We start from the raw sequence: 17,832 nt of genomic DNA on the forward strand, positions 1-17,832 counted from the left end.
TCTCTTGTCTCTCGTAGTCCTTTTTTCCTCCCTCACATGTCTTCCTTACACAAATGTGCATGCTCACACACAGGCAAAGATACTTGCTCAAGCAAAGTCCCACATAAAAATCCCACTTCATGATGCATTGCAGACAGTGTGGCCTTGTTGAGATCACATCTTAGCTTGCGCTGAAAGAGCACTTTCCAGCAGTATCGTAATGAACTGTTCCGTTTAGGAGGCGTCCGCTGAGATCAATCTTTAGCAGGAAGCAGGGGGCTCGCTGGCGAGACGCAAAAGCAAGGACATGGACGAACATTTACCTGACAGATGCCATCAAACACATGCATTCATAAACCTATCCAAACAATGCAAGGCCCTCAACGCAGCAATGCTGTTGCTCTTCTCAGGGCAAATATCTCTCTGTTTACTTCTCACCCTCCACCTTTGACTCATCTGTCTCTGAGACGGATCTGAGGATTGTTGACAGAGGAGTTTTAGCACTGACTGGTGGCTGCGGGAGATATGCGGATGTAATCCACCCAAGCTCCACTGGTATGTCCACACTGCTATTCTACTGTATTGTCCAGATCAAAGGTGTCAAGGTGATACGGTTTTTTCCTCAGCCAGCATCATGCTCTGGCTCTCTTCATCCCTGTCTGGATTAGGAGGGTTGGAAAAAAAATGTCATGGCACCTTATTTCAAGACAGTGATGGCTTCCTGCTAGCTTGCCAGATGTGGCCTAAAGGCAAGTCTCCCCCCTTCTCTTAAAACCCAGGGTTTACCACAGGGAGTTTATCCCAGCTGGGTTGGAAATTTCAAGGTACACAGTGGCAACATGCTGTATCAGTGGGCAGCAGAGTGTGTGCTCAGAGGGAACGGGAGCTTCGTAGCCCATTTAACCAAGTCACACACTGTGCATTGTACTCAACACTAGCCTTGCTCTACCATTTTCATGGATGATAAACCAAATGTAAAAATACTTTCCACCCACAGGACCATAGATTTGGGCCTTTGAGAAACTTGGTTGAGCATTAAACTTTTGTATATCATACACTCTTCAGAAAGCTTTTAAAAAGTGAAATGTCAGGTGTTAATTTTAGCATGTAGGACAAAGCATGGCGTCACCTATATGGAATGTTTCCAAGGAAGGTCATCATCTGTTGTGCCACAGAGGCTGCTCCCTTTCTTCCTACCTCTTTTTCTGCTTGTCTTCCTCACATAGCACCCTCCCATCCCTCTTTGTCTCTGTCTCCTTCTGTGGGCTGCAAAGTCGGTCATGGTCACAGCCCTGCCATGTCCCAGTGTTGGTGTAGAGTGGAGTTCCAGGCAATTTGACACCCACGCTTTAGCATCCAGAGTCCTGGGGCACTACTCTGTCCTCCACCCCGGGTCACCTCACCTCTCCTCTGGGCTCTAATAGGGTGACAACCCTCTTCCCCCCTCCCTTTCCAGATGAACACGTAGCATTGCTTCCCTCAACTAGAGCAGCTCTCAACTGTGTTACACCTAATGATGCTGCTGCCTAAATTACAATCAACTAATCTACTTTATAATATATTGAATTTTAATTATTACAAATTATTATTTAAAGATTTCCTAAACAACAATCTTTAAAAAAAAATCAGCCATATGCATTTAAAAGTAATTTTAAGCTGAATTCTATGCTGTTTTTCTTTCTTTTCTTTCTTTTTATCATGCCATGTCAACACCTGTGAGGAATTCACGAGTGCCACATAGCTTAGTCTCAGGCTACTTCAAGGAAGACAGCTCATCCAAATGAATCACGACTGCTGCAACGTGAACTAGACCAGCTCAGGGGAAGTAGAGTAGGAGCAGCAATATGATTGCCTCTAGGAAGGAATAGCTGTACTACTATTTTTCATGAGTCCAGTCAGCATATGTTTATCAGACCTAGTCCACATACGTTAAAAAATGTATGTAAAAATGATAAAGCCCTAAAATAGCAGCAGGTTGTGGTACCATCCTCACAGTATAAGCCCACTCAGGAAAAACAAAAGTTGTGTGGTCTGCAGTATGTTCCTACCCATATATTTGCAAACAAACAATGGGAATGTATCATAGCACAGACACGTATTCAACTTGTTGACTTACTTCTTCTTGCTGTATTAGGTGATGTAGCTACTTCTCACTCCTTCTCACCGGAGTAAAACACCTTAGCTACACAAGTTTGTTGTGAAAGTTAGGATATGAAATAGTTGCCTTGTTGGCAAAAGGGAGAGCAATGAGCTTGCTTGTTCTTAATGCAAAAAAAAAAAAAAAATCCCACTAAGGCAGTGTGCACATTTATATTATTTTCCCTACCCTCCAATTCACTGGATATTTTTGAACAGGAACTTCTCTTTCCAACTTGCACAGAGTTGACTGTGGTGTATGCTGGGAGCTGCGTTATTATAAACCCAAATAACTATGTGTATTTTTGGGTTTTACAGCCAAAGCACCTCTGGTTTCTAGTTCCATATGAATTACATAAAACCATGTTCTAAAAAGTCAAGTACGAGTGTTGATAAAGGTGTTTTGCATAAAACTAAGAGAGGGGCCCACAGCCTCTGTCTCTTGGTTGCATCACAGATTAGAGTAGGCTCTCTTTTTCTTCATATTAACAAAGGTCCTACATGCCCAAGATCATAGGAATAAAATATGTGTATTCTGTTTTAAGATCGAGTTTCCCTTTGGCATAACTCACTGTGCTGACGTGAAGACATGGGTGAAAATGTAACTTTCATTTAAATGGAAATTAAACCAAGTCATCTTTTTAATATAATCTGTTCATGATTGTGTGTGTGTTTGACTGTGTCTTGAAATTAGTCAAGGGGATGAAAAGATGGGAAGGACACTACCTGACATTACCTGGCTTGCGGTCTTTTCTGGTCAGAGTTAGTGATTATCTACCTTAATTCTTCCTGGTCACAAATTAGTTGTGGTGCCAGAATCCATTACTGCTATTGCTAATGTTATTCAAACACATAGTGCCACATTAACCCGTTGTTTATGTGGCACTTGCCATAGACTCTCTCTCCCCCCACATCTCTCTGGATGCTGTGTTCTGCCTGGTGATGAAGTAGCGTAGCCATCAGCAGAAATAACACTGCACCACCTGAGTCCTCATCAGTGGCACATATCCCATCAGTGCGTCTCACTAAGACAAATCTCCCTGAGCCCTCCATATTCCCAGCATAGGAGAGAGTCAAGCCAGGCAGTGCAGGGACCCTGGAGGGTCTACCATCACTGCGCCTGATGCCAGCTCTCCACCTCCTGATAGATTAGCTTTCACTGAACCCTCCACACAGCAAAGGGAGCAAAAAGAGAATGTGGAGGAGGTGCTGAGGGCTGGAGATAGAAGCAAACTGGTTTCATTGCGAGTTTGTGAACACATAAAAGAGTCATCTCAATCAGTCCCTCTTTAAAGATCATTTTTTGGAACACCTGTAAGTGGATTGTGTTATCTGTGTCATCAGTGCTGTGACAACTGTTCCCAATAGAGGTGGTCAAAGGTGTATCTGTTTTTCAGCATATAAACATACGTGGCCAAGCTGACGGGGGCAGAGAGACTCTGAGGAGATGTTAGGGAAGGTAAAGGTAGAGGATACTGTGAAGGAGACAAATGATGAGAGAACTGCCGATGCACTTGAGCTGCTGCTGTTGACCTTGGGCCAATGATGTTGCTACTGGGCAGAGTTCTTCTGGCAGGATGCCCCCAGCTGCACTGACCCCTTTTTCCAGCTTTCCATCCAACTCTATTTCTTTTGGTTACATCTATCATTCTATGTTCCTGTTATCTTTTTCAGTGGTTCTATAGCTCGCTTCTTTTCATCTTTCTCTCTCTCCCCTTTTCAGACCTGCTATGATTAATAGGTATAGTTCCCAAATCAATAGAGCATTTGTAGAAACTCCACACTGAATAGATTAAATGTACTCAATGACATCTAACCACTGCTAGTGACCACAATGCTCTATTATCAAGATCAAAGCCTGTTTTTATCTTGCAAATCAATGTTCCATGTGAGAGCACAAAGGTAGGTCCTTACTTCTTTAAAAATGTACTAATTTATTCCTTTTGTTGATGTTCTTGCTTCTCTGACACCTCCCATTATGCCTGCTTTCTTAGCAGCTGGTCCTGGTCTCCATGGATCTAGTTTCCCTCTTTTCTTAGTCTTCCGCACATCTGTTTGTCTACGCTACTTGACGTGTGAGTTGAAGTGTGGGTAAACCTGCATATGTGTGCAAACAGATTTCAAAAAGTAAACATCACCAGACAAAGTGATATCAATGAAAAAGGTTAAGTGTGTTTGGGAGACAAGAGGAATCAGGTGACCTGCAAAGTGATTTGGCATGCTGGATTAGGTTCTGAGCGCACAGTTCCCAGGGCAGCTTTTGAAGGGCAGGAGCCGTGAACGGGCTATGCACTGTCTGCAGATACTGCCTAACAGAGCAATATGAGCAGACTGGCTGTCACTGCCGGCTGGTACAGTATGCAGCTCACATCTCGCTTCAACCAGAGCTTGAACAGGAGCTCAGCTCAGACTTTCTTCTCTTTTCAGTGTAACTCAGCCACAAGGTGGAAGAGAAGGAAAACAGAAAGAGGGAGACATCAAAAATAGTCAGATAGGTGCTGGGGATGAGGCTACATACACTATATTTTGACTACCAAAGCAGTTGATTTAGAGAATTTACAAAATATTTATTTATTTATTTTACTTTGACAGCGGGTGGTCTGAAATGAATAAAAAAATCAGGAAATGTAAGGCTAGCTCTTCGTGGCTCTTTTTTCTTTACATCCTACTTAAAGGGTAGAGGTCATCACAGTACTTGTAAGCCTGTTTCATAGGTCATAGAATGTTATAGTTGTGGCAATGACCCGGGAAAAGAAAAATATTTGAGAATGCAATAACCAACAGGCTACAACTGGGGCATCGCCCTTGTAACAGTTGATGTGGGTTGAAATTGAGGTCTTGACCTCTGTCGTTAGAGGCAGACGGTGTCGGCTGCAACCTGTGGTTCCTTATGGAGGTCAAGGGTTATAATATGGAAGAGCGTCTAGTTTTAAATTCTGAATCAGGTCATTTATGACTGGAAAAAAAAGGGACATGTTTCCTTGCTGGCGTAACGCTTAACCTTGCATGGGACATGCAGTGCTATAGTTATGCTGGTAAGGCAGCTTCAAATTTGCTCCAGGATTATGGCTTTACAGTAAAATGCTGTCATCAACTTTTGTGAAAGGCACAGAAGACCCGACGCAACTATAATTACTTGAATGAAAACAACTGGAACACTACTCTGTAACAGGGTAGCAGATTGTCAGCGCTTTTGGTAATGGCATATATACTCCCCAAGTGTAGCAAGGCTGGCCTAAGGGCTTTTATAGTCAATAGCTCACTCTAAATGTTGGGAATTCGGAAGTTCTCTACTATGGCTGCAAATGATCTTGACATCAGCATCCAGCAATCTTTCCTTAGCTGGCCTTATTAAAAATTAATCACATCGCAATCTTTGTGTTTGCGATCAGTACCTTGTGTTAAAGCAGTGTTAGGGTTCCTGAACTGCCACAGCTGTTGAGATTAATTCAGTTATTTGCCACTAGAGCGTTCCCCCTCTTTCACTTTGACAAACTGATATAACTGGTAACTGTGAATGTTCACACATCTAGTCTAATTTTCCCCATAAAGGCAGACATTGTCATTCTACCTGAGGTGATAATGAGCAATTTGTAATTACACATGTTTATTGATATAGCGTGTATGAAAACTTTGTTCAACTGAAACATGTCTGTATGTGTGTTTCCACTGTGCATCTGGCAGCACACATCCACAGCAGTTTATCAGACAGCTGGTCTCATCTACCAGAGACGAGCAGCATGTGCCGCTTTCCATTAATTTAGGTAAAAATGCCGTTACCTGTGGAGATATCAGTTTGTCTGTCTTTTCGCTGGTTTGTTTTCGTCTCGCTCTTTGCATCTACATGTTGTACACAACTAGTATTGACACAGTTTTCTCTCTCTCTCACTCTCTCTCTCTCTCAACTAGGCTTTCCCAATGAGCCTGCAGCTGACATCGCTCTGAACACAGTAAAAAGCTGGATTGAAGAGAATTCCGATAAGGTAGGACATGCCGGAGTCACGCATGTTCAAAACAAACATCTGCCAGTGTGAAGCCTACTATGCATTCGTGCAGGCACTGTATTTTGTGCTTTTGTCGATCTGCTGTGAGTGGGGATTATTGGACCACAGCGGAAACACAGAACACTAATTCCCATGCCTCTCGCTATCAGACAGACATCTATTCCACCTGCCTCGCTTGATCAACAATTTGGTTTGTGGTCTGCATGCATATCAAATTAAAAGCCAGTCTGAGACTAATCAGGCCTTAAATGGTCTGTTGACTGTTTAATAGGCCTATGCTGGGGCGAGCTATTAAACCCATAAGAACATAAACACATCAGATGAACTAATCTCACATTGGATTTTGTGTAAAATAAATTATAACCGTGACTTCCAAAGGTTAAAAGGCACACATAGTCTAAGCATTTTCCAGTTATTCATCATTGCTGATCCCTTGTGATACACCACAATTTACTTTGTGAAAAGCATATATAAACACAATCAAGTGAAAAACAGGAGGCATGGTATAATCTAACAAATACACAATCATCTTCAATTTTAGTTATTAGTTGAGTGGCCAAAGAGTCATTATTTGAAATAAGTTTCACAAAAAGACACAATATTTCCAATCTCCCTTGTGGGAAAGTGAAATGGATGTGGACATTTTAATTTCAAAGCAACTTTTGCTGAAGATAATGCTGCATGCTGCTGTATGAATCTTTACCTTAGTGAAGTCAATATGACTGTTTTATTATCCAGACAGTGAGAAAAACTAACATTGGTCTGCTGGTTTGGCCTCCATGTCAGGTTTGGTTGATTATCAAATGACTCAATTAAAGCTATGGCTAATTTCAATGCAATAAGTCATGCAACAGACATTGAAACCACTTACCGGTTTTAATGTTGTGTCTGATCTGTTTACATTATAAGTATTTAAAAAAAGTTATTTGTCACCTTGATGTGATATTGTTCATAGTTCATGATGACAGAATTGACAGTTGTTAGGAGGCTGTGTAAGAAAAAACATTTATCAGTTTGTGAGTCATTTAGTGATGGCAACCTTCAGAGGTCACCTCTGTTTATTGTGGCATTGTTTCTATCTGTCACTGTGAATTGAGGTGTTTTTAAAGCTCACAGCTTGACGTGCTACAGCATCCCTCAGCTGGTGTCAGGGATGCTGAGAACAGACAGCAAAATGATACTGAGCTGCTGGATGACTTCGCAGTTGATGTGCTGTTTGCCACACTTGTTCTCTGCCTGCTGATTGCCGTAACATGTACTTGGGGAATCCATCAACACTCTGGCAGGGAGACGGATTTATATAGCTTATTGCTGACTGTAAATAACGAGCTAATGTGTAAAGCTGACTTTTGTGGTTGTGTTGTTCCACATCCGAGATTGCTACTTACCATACGGAGGCTGCACTGTTGCATATGAGACTATTTTGTGATGCACTGACTGATAGCTATCTCTGGTGTGGATAGATCAAGTGCAAAGTTTTACAATTCATGGGGTGGGGTGTAGACGTCTGTGGAGGCTTCCCTGAACACTGTTTGGCAAAGCTCCGTGAGCACAAGCAGTAGATCCTCAGCTCTAACTAGACCAAGAGTGAGTAAGCTTTTAACAAGATCAAAGAGAATTAAGTGATACATTTTGCCCAGAAGCACAGCAATATTTCCCGTACATTGAAAAATCTTCCAATCAAACTGCAGAACAACACACTGAACCAGAAGGTCTTCTCTCAGATTTTTTGTTCATTCACTGTGGCTTGGTGCTTAGTTACCTCTGGTGCATCTCGACACTGATTTCTTTATAGTATTCATGATGTAAAATACCCTAATTATATAAGTTAAGTTTTTATCAGACAGAAATAGAGAATGAAATGAGAATTTAGATACATGTCCAGTATAGTTTCAGGATGCCTGCAGGAACAGTGATTCCTTCCTTTCAGTTATGTTAGCATTTTGTTGCACATTAAATGTTAAGATGGATGACCGCTGCTTTGTGTGATATGTTTGGAAATCCAATTCATCACTGCAGCATTTACTCAATTGACACTGCCAGTGGCAACATGATTAATAACTGTCATGTGTCAACTCAGTGTCAAATTTGTCATCTGACAATTGTTAACTGCATGTTCTAGCCTTACCAAGAGCTTACTGTCAATAAAAACACCCATAAAGACATCCTTGAATGTACGTGATGTGCAAGTTGTTGTTTTATGCCATAGCTTGCAAATTTTCGGTATCGCTGCAAGAGCTCATATCACAGATTATACACAGCTTTCTAAAGTTCATGAGAGAATTGGAGGTTTGAGGCCCAGTTTATCATGCACTGAACAATAGGACTAGATCACTCTACTCGCTCACCTCCATCTGTGTGCACTCGGCCCCGATGAGCCTGCGTTGTGGGGGTCCACAGAGGCAAGTCATTTTAGGGCCATGATAAGGGCTCTGCTTTGGGGAAGATACTGTGCTATTGTGGCTGAATTTCAGTACAATGGGCTGGCTGTGGATCCAACAAACTGGGGTGGCAGAGTACAGGCCACAGGACCCCCACCCCAGAGACACACACACACTGACATGATAGCAGTGTATGTGTATGTCCATCTGTTATTGTGTGTGCATGTGTTTTCCAGTTGAGATGCATGTGACTCTGGCCTGTTGTAGTAGCCCTCACAGCAATTGAACTATAATTGTCCACTGATTGAAATGTGTTCACAAGAGGGTTTGAGGACACCGGTACGATGTGTGTGTGTGTGTGTGCGTGCGAGCGAGAGAGAGAGAGAGAGAGAGACTCTGATTGATTTGAGTCTCTCCCCAATGCCAGTGTGAAATGTAGTCTTAAGAGCACCTGGAATTCCATTGTGGAAGAATAAACAACCTCGCTGTGTTCAGGAAGAACAGACCCTTTAATCTAGAGGGACTCGAGCACAGGAATGATCCTTCAGATCACAGCAGATGAAAGAATAAGGGAGGTCAACCTTTGCTTCCCTTTACCCTCCACACTGATAAAAGAAGAGGAATATGTGGGTATGTATAAACAACAGACCAGGAGACTGTAATATCTTCAAAAAAGAAATGAGTAAAGGGTTGTAAACACAGACGCAGTGTCAACACAACACAATCCAGTTCCCCATATGGTGTTGAAGCGGTTTCCTCCTGGTCAAGGGATACTCGCCCCTCCACTCCTCTGGCCTTGGTTTATTTCTCATTTTCAGATCTAATTTGGTTTAATTCAGGCTTACTTAGGTTTAATCTGCAGATGAAAAATGCAGTCTGACACTTTATTTGGCTGCCACGGATGTGCTCTGGATGGCCAAGCTTTTTAATGAAGCGTTCCGAGGGCCAGGGAGCCCTGCATTACTGACACACACTCAACACTTGAGACAAATTGGGAGTCTGTAATAAGCTCTGCTGCACTGTGCTAGTCAGGACAAAATTGATGTGTAGAGATTTCACCTTTCAAACATCACTCTGTTTAGGCTTTAGTATTAAGCACTCCGCTGCGCCGATGACGCTCCCAAAACAGGTGTTTACATCCTTTCCTGTACAGTGAATGATCTGTTTCCCTTCGCAGCATTTGTCATTTAAGACGCCAGATAGTAAATTCCATCTCAAGCCAAGACTGGAGACATAACAGTGATTTGTGACAAATGTCAAGTGACTATTAGGAATAAATACAGTATGGTGTATGTTTTGTAGGATTATGTTTTTCTGTGTGAATGAATATTTGTTTAGAAGGCTGGCTTTTGGCAGATGGAGCCATAACATGACAACATTGAGGTATTCATTGTCATTCAGCTGAATAAGATGGATGGTTCACCTGAACACATTTTGAATTACAATATTTGTGTATTGTGTTGAGCTTTATCTCAAAGGCACGGCAAGCAGACAGACAGTAGACTACATTCATGCTCCATGTGCTTGATTATCACCTACTATACATGGTGGTTATAATGATGATGAATTCTTTCAGTGACCACAAAGAGAAAATATATTCCTAGCTAGTTTTTTTATCCAAGCTAGTCTTTGTTCTATTTCTAGATGCTGTATTTTCGATTTGAGGTTTATTTTATTGGTCTTTTGAATGGGCTGAAACATAATACTGCATGTTGTGTTCGTGATTCAAATGTGGCCACATTATGACCAGGTTTCTCATCAAGTTCTTGGTAAACCCTGTTACCAAACCCCTCCCCCGACAATTGCTCAGTTTGGCCGGACGCCTCTGGAAAGAGTGCTGTCTGTTCTAGACTTTTTCCACTAAAGAATTATGAAGGCCACTGTGGTTTGGAAATGCATTCAATCCAGGTGGACTCAAGACAATAGCAAATAGTACATATAAGTAACACACACATATATGTAACTGTATATGAGTATACCCAATTAGATTAGTTTGGACTGAGAACCCAGTACGTTCAGCCTAAATCCTAAAAGAAGCCCTCTGTTGGATTACCCACAGCTACTGGAACAGAAGCTAACTCTGAGTGGGGCGGTACGTGGCCTCTTCATGGTGTTTTTGTTGTCTAGTATCCAGTGAAAAGTCTTTGCCAAGTGTTGCATCTGCAGCCGAGAGAGGCACAAATTTGCTCCACACATGCCTCAAGGATACTGATGTGTCACTGATGGTTTGCGGGACTGGCATGGTGTTCAAAGCCAGCACTGGTCTTTTGAAGTCAGTGTCTAGGCCCTTTGAATCAGACTGAGAGCATCAGGGAGATATGGCCAGATGAGGAGCTGAAAGCATGACTAAACGCATGGCTGTGCATCCACATATTGTATTGTCTCAGTTTGACCTCAGAGAACTGTATTCTCTCCTAAGACTCATCAGACACCTGCAGATTTGGCTATGGAATTGCATGTGTGAATGCCTTATTAGTTTTCTCTGTCAGAGAATTACTTTTCTGGCACCAATGCATGCCATGTAGTTTAATACATTAGTAGCAGCCATTTGGCCAAAGGCAGCAGAATGGTGTTTTTATGACTTTTATGATCTGAGGATTTAATTATCTGGCTCACTCTGGGTAATATGATGTGTGCTCTTTGATTCCCTTGATTCCAGGTTGGTGTAGTTAAATACTTGACACAATTTCTTTTCTTTTTTATTTTTATCTATTAGCATGTTATGTTATCTGCAGATGCTGTCAACAATGAAGAAAAAATGTTATCATCAGCAGCAGATGCTACAGTATTTTCTGTGTTTATCTAAATCATTTGACGGAACTCTTCAGATAGGGACTCCTCTGAACGAATGGGGATTAAGCATGTCATCTCCCTATCTTGTCCAACAACCAAGGTGCTGCTTTACTTCTGGTAATTGCAGGATGGTCACCTTATTCTATGATGTGAGGTGACTTTGAGTCCTTTGTTCTGAGGTGGCTGAACATTGATTTCTCTGTTAGTGAAAGCTTTCATGGTAGAGTACTAAAATAAAGCTTGGAATGTCATCATTGAGGCTGTTATTGAAGATTACAGAGCCAACTAACAAATGCTTATATTATAAGATAATGTATAAACATTATCTTATAATATAAGCATTTGTTAGTTGGCTCTGTAACTTATTTGCCTTTATGATGATTGCAGATTTATACACTTTTTTGTGGTGAGAATACATTTTCATTTTATTTCATAATAATCTATTTTGTTCTTTTAGTGTAATCCAATAACTCTTTTACAAAACAAAACAATCTTCAAGAAACAGGGACTGCAAAATGTTGCTACTACTTCCCTTTTTGCCTCCCTCTGTTTGATTATTAATTATTATTATTTATATTTTATAACCTTATCATGTTTTACAAAAAAGAATCTTGAGATTTTATGAAGTGGGTGTTTATAACACTGTTCAAGATCTTCCATGTTCCTTTCATATCACCTTTATTTTCCTAAAGCCTTATATTATAATAATCTCTTTTAAATTGTCTCATCCCTGATGTTAACTAATTTTTATTTCCTTTCAGCAACACATGTTTACTTCTTAGAAACTGTTGTCACCCATCTCCAGGTGCTCTTGTGCACATGCACCCAGCCCAACACTGAGGACAGCCTAATGCACTCTAACACATGGACACTGAGATATGATGCCCTCTGAGTTGAGCCCTCTCTGTTTGCACAGATACTGTAGTCCCACCTCCATGCTTACTGTGCTGGAACAAGCTATCTTAATGACATGCTAATTGATTTAGTGTAGCGCAGATAGCGCAAGGCTGGCAAACCATGATAAAGCCAGAGTGGCTTTCACTTTAGTGTTTCAGAAGAGGACAGGAGACTCATCAAACTTCAACTTGCCCATTCATGCTATTTTAGCACAATTTTACACTGTCGCGCCCTTCGCTGAAGCATGGAGACCTTTACTGTGGAGCTGTTTTGTGTGTTCAGTTCAGTATCTGCATATTCATACTGTTTATTGTATGCTCTTGTAACTACAGTGGACGACCCTGTAAGCTTATTTGAAGACTGCCACAAGTTCAAACCCTGCACACACACACAGACACACACACACACACACAGACAGACACACACACACACACACACACACACACACACACACACACACACAATCCTCTGCTGTGTTGACATAAGAACATTATTCATCACAGCCATTAATTATGTCGTCTATCTATGGCCTGCAGAAACAGATAGTGATGAAAAACAGGACCACTCCACTGTCTTCTCACTCACTTGTGCTGCAATTAAGCCGTAAAGTCTGGGACACACACATAACCTTGGTTAGTATTGTCACTGTAATCAACTGCTTATTGATGTGTACAAAGAAAACCAGTCATTATGAAATTAATATGTGCAGTTAAGTTTATTTCAGAATTAACCAGTTGACTTTCAGTAATACTTTATTACATTGTTAACGAGTATCATATCTCTCTTCACTGAGTTCTTTTGGAATAACTTTTTGAACACACCTAAGTTTACATTTTGACATCGACAAATCCCCCATCAACAGACTTGCTTATACTGACTATTGGGCCCAGTGCTACCAGTGATTACTTTAGCTATTGCTGTGTGATTGCACAATCTCTGGCATGTTATTAGGGGGGAATGGGACGTATCTCTCACCATCTCAAAGTGGGATCAAATCAGCCTCAAAGCCTGACTTCAGGCGGTGATGCATTTGAAAGTCAATCTTTTATTCCTACGCATAAATTACTTGATCAGGGCACTCTTTGCCCAAGGTTGTATTCAGAAGTACGGGTTGCCACAGTTAGAGGGTTGAAAGAGCATCTAATGTTTGCATATGTCATGTTGCCCCTGTCCCCATAAATTTCTAAGGGTCTTTAAATCTGCATCATATTTTAAAAGTTGTCCAACATTTCTGATACATATATTTAGCCTGTGCTCTTACTTACCTTTCCCATAAGAATCCATTCATGAATTGACATAAAACCATATAACAATATTTCAAAGGCAATGCCTATGTACAAACCAGCAGTCTACAGAGAGTTGTTTAAAATGAGACAAAGAGTCTCTTTGGGCTATTTCCAGTGATGCCCATTTGATTCAGAGAACTGTAAAAGGGTGTAACTGCTCTTCAAAGTTGTGTTAAAGGTTAAAGCTGTGGTTCAGCTCGAGGCATGCTGAGTTCTGAAGAGCTAATCCTCCTTGCAGTTTGCTTAACCTGAGAGAGCTCTCGATACAGCTGCCGGAAGAGGGATGTTTAAAGTTGTGGGTCAGTGTGGGTCATTACCATTTGTGATTATGAACACACAGCAAGACTGAGTTGTCTAACCCCCAACCTTACTTTTCCTGTCTAACAACAGAAAGCTTTTATATTTTGTCATTGTTTGACTTTTATCTTCTACTTCACTGATCATCTTCACAATGCTGACTGACATGAGTGTGTGTCTCTGCGGGGGTACAACCAGTAAGGCCAGTGCAGTAGGAGTGGTACATGTTGTAACTCAACAGGGCTTCAGAAATGAGGCTGGGTACTGGGGTCAGCAACATGGTGGAGCAGGTTGACAACTCAAACTGGAGGCACTCGCTGTGTGAAGGCTGTAGGAGTTCGGAAAGTTGCTATAGCCATAAGCAGGGGTGACGAGGCTTAGAGACAACTAAGTGTGTTTAAACCGCATTACTATGCAAATGCCAAAAATAATTAAGCAGAGGGGCTATACTTTTTCTGGTGTTGGTAATGGCTGTTTATGTTAACAATGTGACCCATCTCGAACCTTCATCAGAGCTGTCTCCTCTTTGCCTTGTGCAACGGTCCCAGACTGGATGCTATTTGCTGCATCCTCAAGCTGTCTGAAGTAATCAAAGCAGGGCCACATTAATTGCTTGACCCTGGCAGGAAGCCAGGTGGTCTGGGATGGGTCTTCACCTGCCTGGGGAAAGGTCGCCCCTCAACCTCTCATGGCCCAGCCTCCTTTCTTTTCTTTCCCTTCACCTTCTGCCAAAACCAAGTACCAGGAAGTTGCTGTCCATTCTCTGAAGGGATGCTGCAAAGTCACCTCAGCCAAATGCCCATCGTATTTCCCAAGCAGCAATGCATCTAACCTCAAAGTGTAATAACTTTCCATTTGAAATAATAGCTAGAATTGGAATTGGGCCTGCCCGCTTTCCATAAACTCATTTCAGACAATGGTCCCATTCCTATTACACAATGTCTGTCTCTATACCCGGACATAAACATCTTAGAAGGTGCTGTTCCACGAAGGGCAGGGGTTTGTCTGACTTATGGCTGATACATTCATCAAGCTCGTGCCAAGCCAATATCACACTGTCAGAAGGGACCATGTGGCATTTTATCACCATGAGAGGCTGTGACAGAACAAGTCCTTTTCCATTACACTCTCACAGGGCAAACTCTGATATTGCCTCTCTGCTCCTCTGTAATGCTGTTTATTTCAGTATGTTTGCACTGGTGGATTCCACCTTGCTGGGTTTCCTTCTCTGGGCTCTAATCCGTATGAATCTATACGTGAATCTGAACATTACTATGTCAGTGATGTATTAATGAGTGAGGAGCTGATCCGCTCATTCTTTACTAAATAACTGTGAGCCATACGAATGCTGCATTTTTATAATTTCCTGTATTTCCGTGTAAAATATTTTAATAGGGTAATAAACTGTAGTTCAATTTCAGATCGATAAATGGGCCTACATAAATCCTGTACACTCACCTGCTTTCTCATTACAGGCAAGCTGCAGTGCAGGGCTCGAGGTTTTTCAATCTGTAGCTGCCTAAATTCCTATTTCTCATTTAATAGGCTGACAAAGATCTGTCCCTCCTTATCCCGAACATATTAAAAAGAGCGGTTGATGCACCTCGCCTTTCCTATCACTCTGTATTCTTGGCATTTCCTATTTTTTATTCAGTGGAGCCCGTTAAGATGCTGTTGTCCTGTAGAGTGGTCCCCAGTACAATCCTGTGTTCTCCTAGCCTGGAGCACTGAATCACTATTTATGTGCTGAACTTTGACAGTACACCAGAGTCTATCCCTGCTCAACCAGCATAGCTGAAGCAGTGTTGTTATGAAAGTTTATTTGTATTCTCATTTTATGACTACCGCTTGGCTGAGTAAAAGGTGGGCTGGATTGCTCAAAGTGCACAATGAACGCAAAAGTTTTTTTCAAAACACCCCAACATTCTTCCAACTGCTTTTACTGTCTAGAATAATCTTGAAATTTGATATCCTGTACCAGCTTGTTTCTTCAACTAAAAAATCAAAAGGATTTATGCCTATATCTTAATCACTGTTAATATTCTCTACTGAGTGCTAAAAAAAATGAATTCATCGAATTGACTTGTAATGGGAACATCACAGATAGTTTTTTCTAAAAGCTTTGATACTTATCAAATGTTATCTGAAGGATACAGAGCCAGAGCATTTTGGAAAATCTGGTATGATGTCCTGCCTTTGATGCACATTAATTCTCCTTTCTCATCTGAAGAGGGCAAACCTCAAACTGAACAGACAAAGAATTAGAGTAACACTGAAGAAATTAATTCTCCAGTGGGAACTCTATTGATTATCTCGATAGAGTTCTATCTGGAGATGGGATTTTTTTTTTTTTTCAAACTTTCTTACTAAAGTTTTCTGTCAAGTTTTTTGTCCCAGAGGTTCATGTTGTAGGTTGAATGTTGATTTCCTTTTCCTTGTTGGTGTGACCCATTGATACAAGATGGCAGAAAGACACATTTCAAACATTTTGGAAATAAAAAAATGGCCTTCTATGAGGAAAACATTGTTATAATACATCCCAATCAGAATTCCTACAGTAAAGAGACATTGTAACTATTCTACATTGTGATTTTATTATAACTCTAACTAAAAGTTCTTAAAAGTCTGATTTGAAAAATCTTTTTGTCCAGAGTTTTCAAAGGAGAAAATTCCATATTCGGTGATCATTATGCTATTAATTATTGGCCTGTTAGAAGATGATATTGTGCTGCACTGCAGGCGAACTGTAGAATAACGAGCTTCAGATAAAGCAGTTTCATCGTGACAAACAAAGACAGCTGAAATAAATTGACTCCGCTGAGCCAAATGGGATAATGACTTATCTTGGATGTACTGATAATCATAGTGATACTGACAATTTAGATATTAATTCATCAGGAAGGCCCACAGTCAGCAGGTTAAAAGCAATATTGTCAAGCGTGATGCCAGCAGTAACTGTATCAATGTGGCATTATAATTTGACTGACATCAATGAAGAGAAGTGTAATCCGTCATGTGCCTGTGTCTAATACTGTTATTGAAGTTTAGTGAAGGTGCCTGACAATATATGTGCTGTTGTTTGTGAGCCTCTTTGGCCGACTGGCTTGTTAGTGCAACTGATGAAATAATGTAGCAGCTTATTCTGCCTTCTGGCTGGGAGGCTGCATGCAGCCTGTGGTGTAGTTCAAAGCATAACAATTATTAGAAATGCTGTCAGCCAGACGCTCACACTCACAGCCAAGCTCTTGGTCTGAGATGTGGTCCTGTATATCATAAAACAAGATGGGCTGTAATGAAGATAGACAGACTGGCTGAGCCATGACCTTCAGAGCACCCACAGTACACTTGAGCTCACTTCACTCTCCAAATATTGTGTTTTCAGTATATTTTTCTCTCTGTCTCTGATACATCCTCTTTGAATCTAGTACCCTCAGATGTTCTCAGTGCTGACTGTTTATGTTACACTGGCTCCAGACTGTAGAGGAACAATTTATGAAAACGTTGAAAAAAAAACAACAACAACCCTACTATGTAAACTTATCACCCACTTTGTGTCTGCCGCAGTTGACATTTAAGTATGAACACTGGGTAGCATCAGCATTGGCACTTTCATCCTCGTCCGACAGGCAGATTGAGAGAGATCTCTGGAAGGCTTTTAGCTTTTTCACCATTTGAGTTCTTTCAACACGACCTGATAAGACCCCATGCATCCACTCTCCCTTCATCAGCTGCCCAGGGGTTGGACCACAACCAGATTCAGCCTGTCACATCATCACTGAGACTTCAGACGTGCTACTGTCTAAACATGCCTCTGACAGAGTGCTCAGTGGCAGCTTGTGGTCTGGCTCTAGCAGGGAGATGATTTCTTGATGGAGCTGACAAATACATCTTCAAAGGCTGGGGTTAAGTTTGACTTGTAGCTGCATGTACAGTGTGCACGTGACTATGTGTGCATTTGTGTGCCTGTATAGGTGCAGAACATCAGGACAGTGCTGTATAACATTACATGGCATTTATTCAAGCTATCGTCAAGCAAGCGCTACAAACAATTTGTTTCTT

General features: G+C 41.3%; 1 protein-coding gene across 6 annotated transcripts in view; it reads left to right on the forward strand.

Moving 5' to 3' along the window:
- Window positions 1-17,832, forward strand: part of macrod2 (mono-ADP ribosylhydrolase 2) — a 360,652-nt gene that overhangs the window by 279,123 nt on the left and 63,697 nt on the right. For all 6 annotated transcript variants that reach the window (XM_047334807.1, XM_047334804.1, XM_047334806.1 and 3 more), the window contains exon 8: window positions 6,025-6,098. In XM_047334807.1, coding sequence (XP_047190763.1) covers window positions 6,025-6,098 — 74 coding nt within the window. The remainder of the gene's footprint in view (window positions 1-6,024; window positions 6,099-17,832) is intronic.

Source organism: Scophthalmus maximus, chromosome 10 (assembly GCF_022379125.1).
Source record: "Scophthalmus maximus strain ysfricsl-2021 chromosome 10, ASM2237912v1, whole genome shotgun sequence".
Classification (NCBI taxonomy): domain Eukaryota; kingdom Metazoa; phylum Chordata; class Actinopteri; order Pleuronectiformes; family Scophthalmidae; genus Scophthalmus; species Scophthalmus maximus.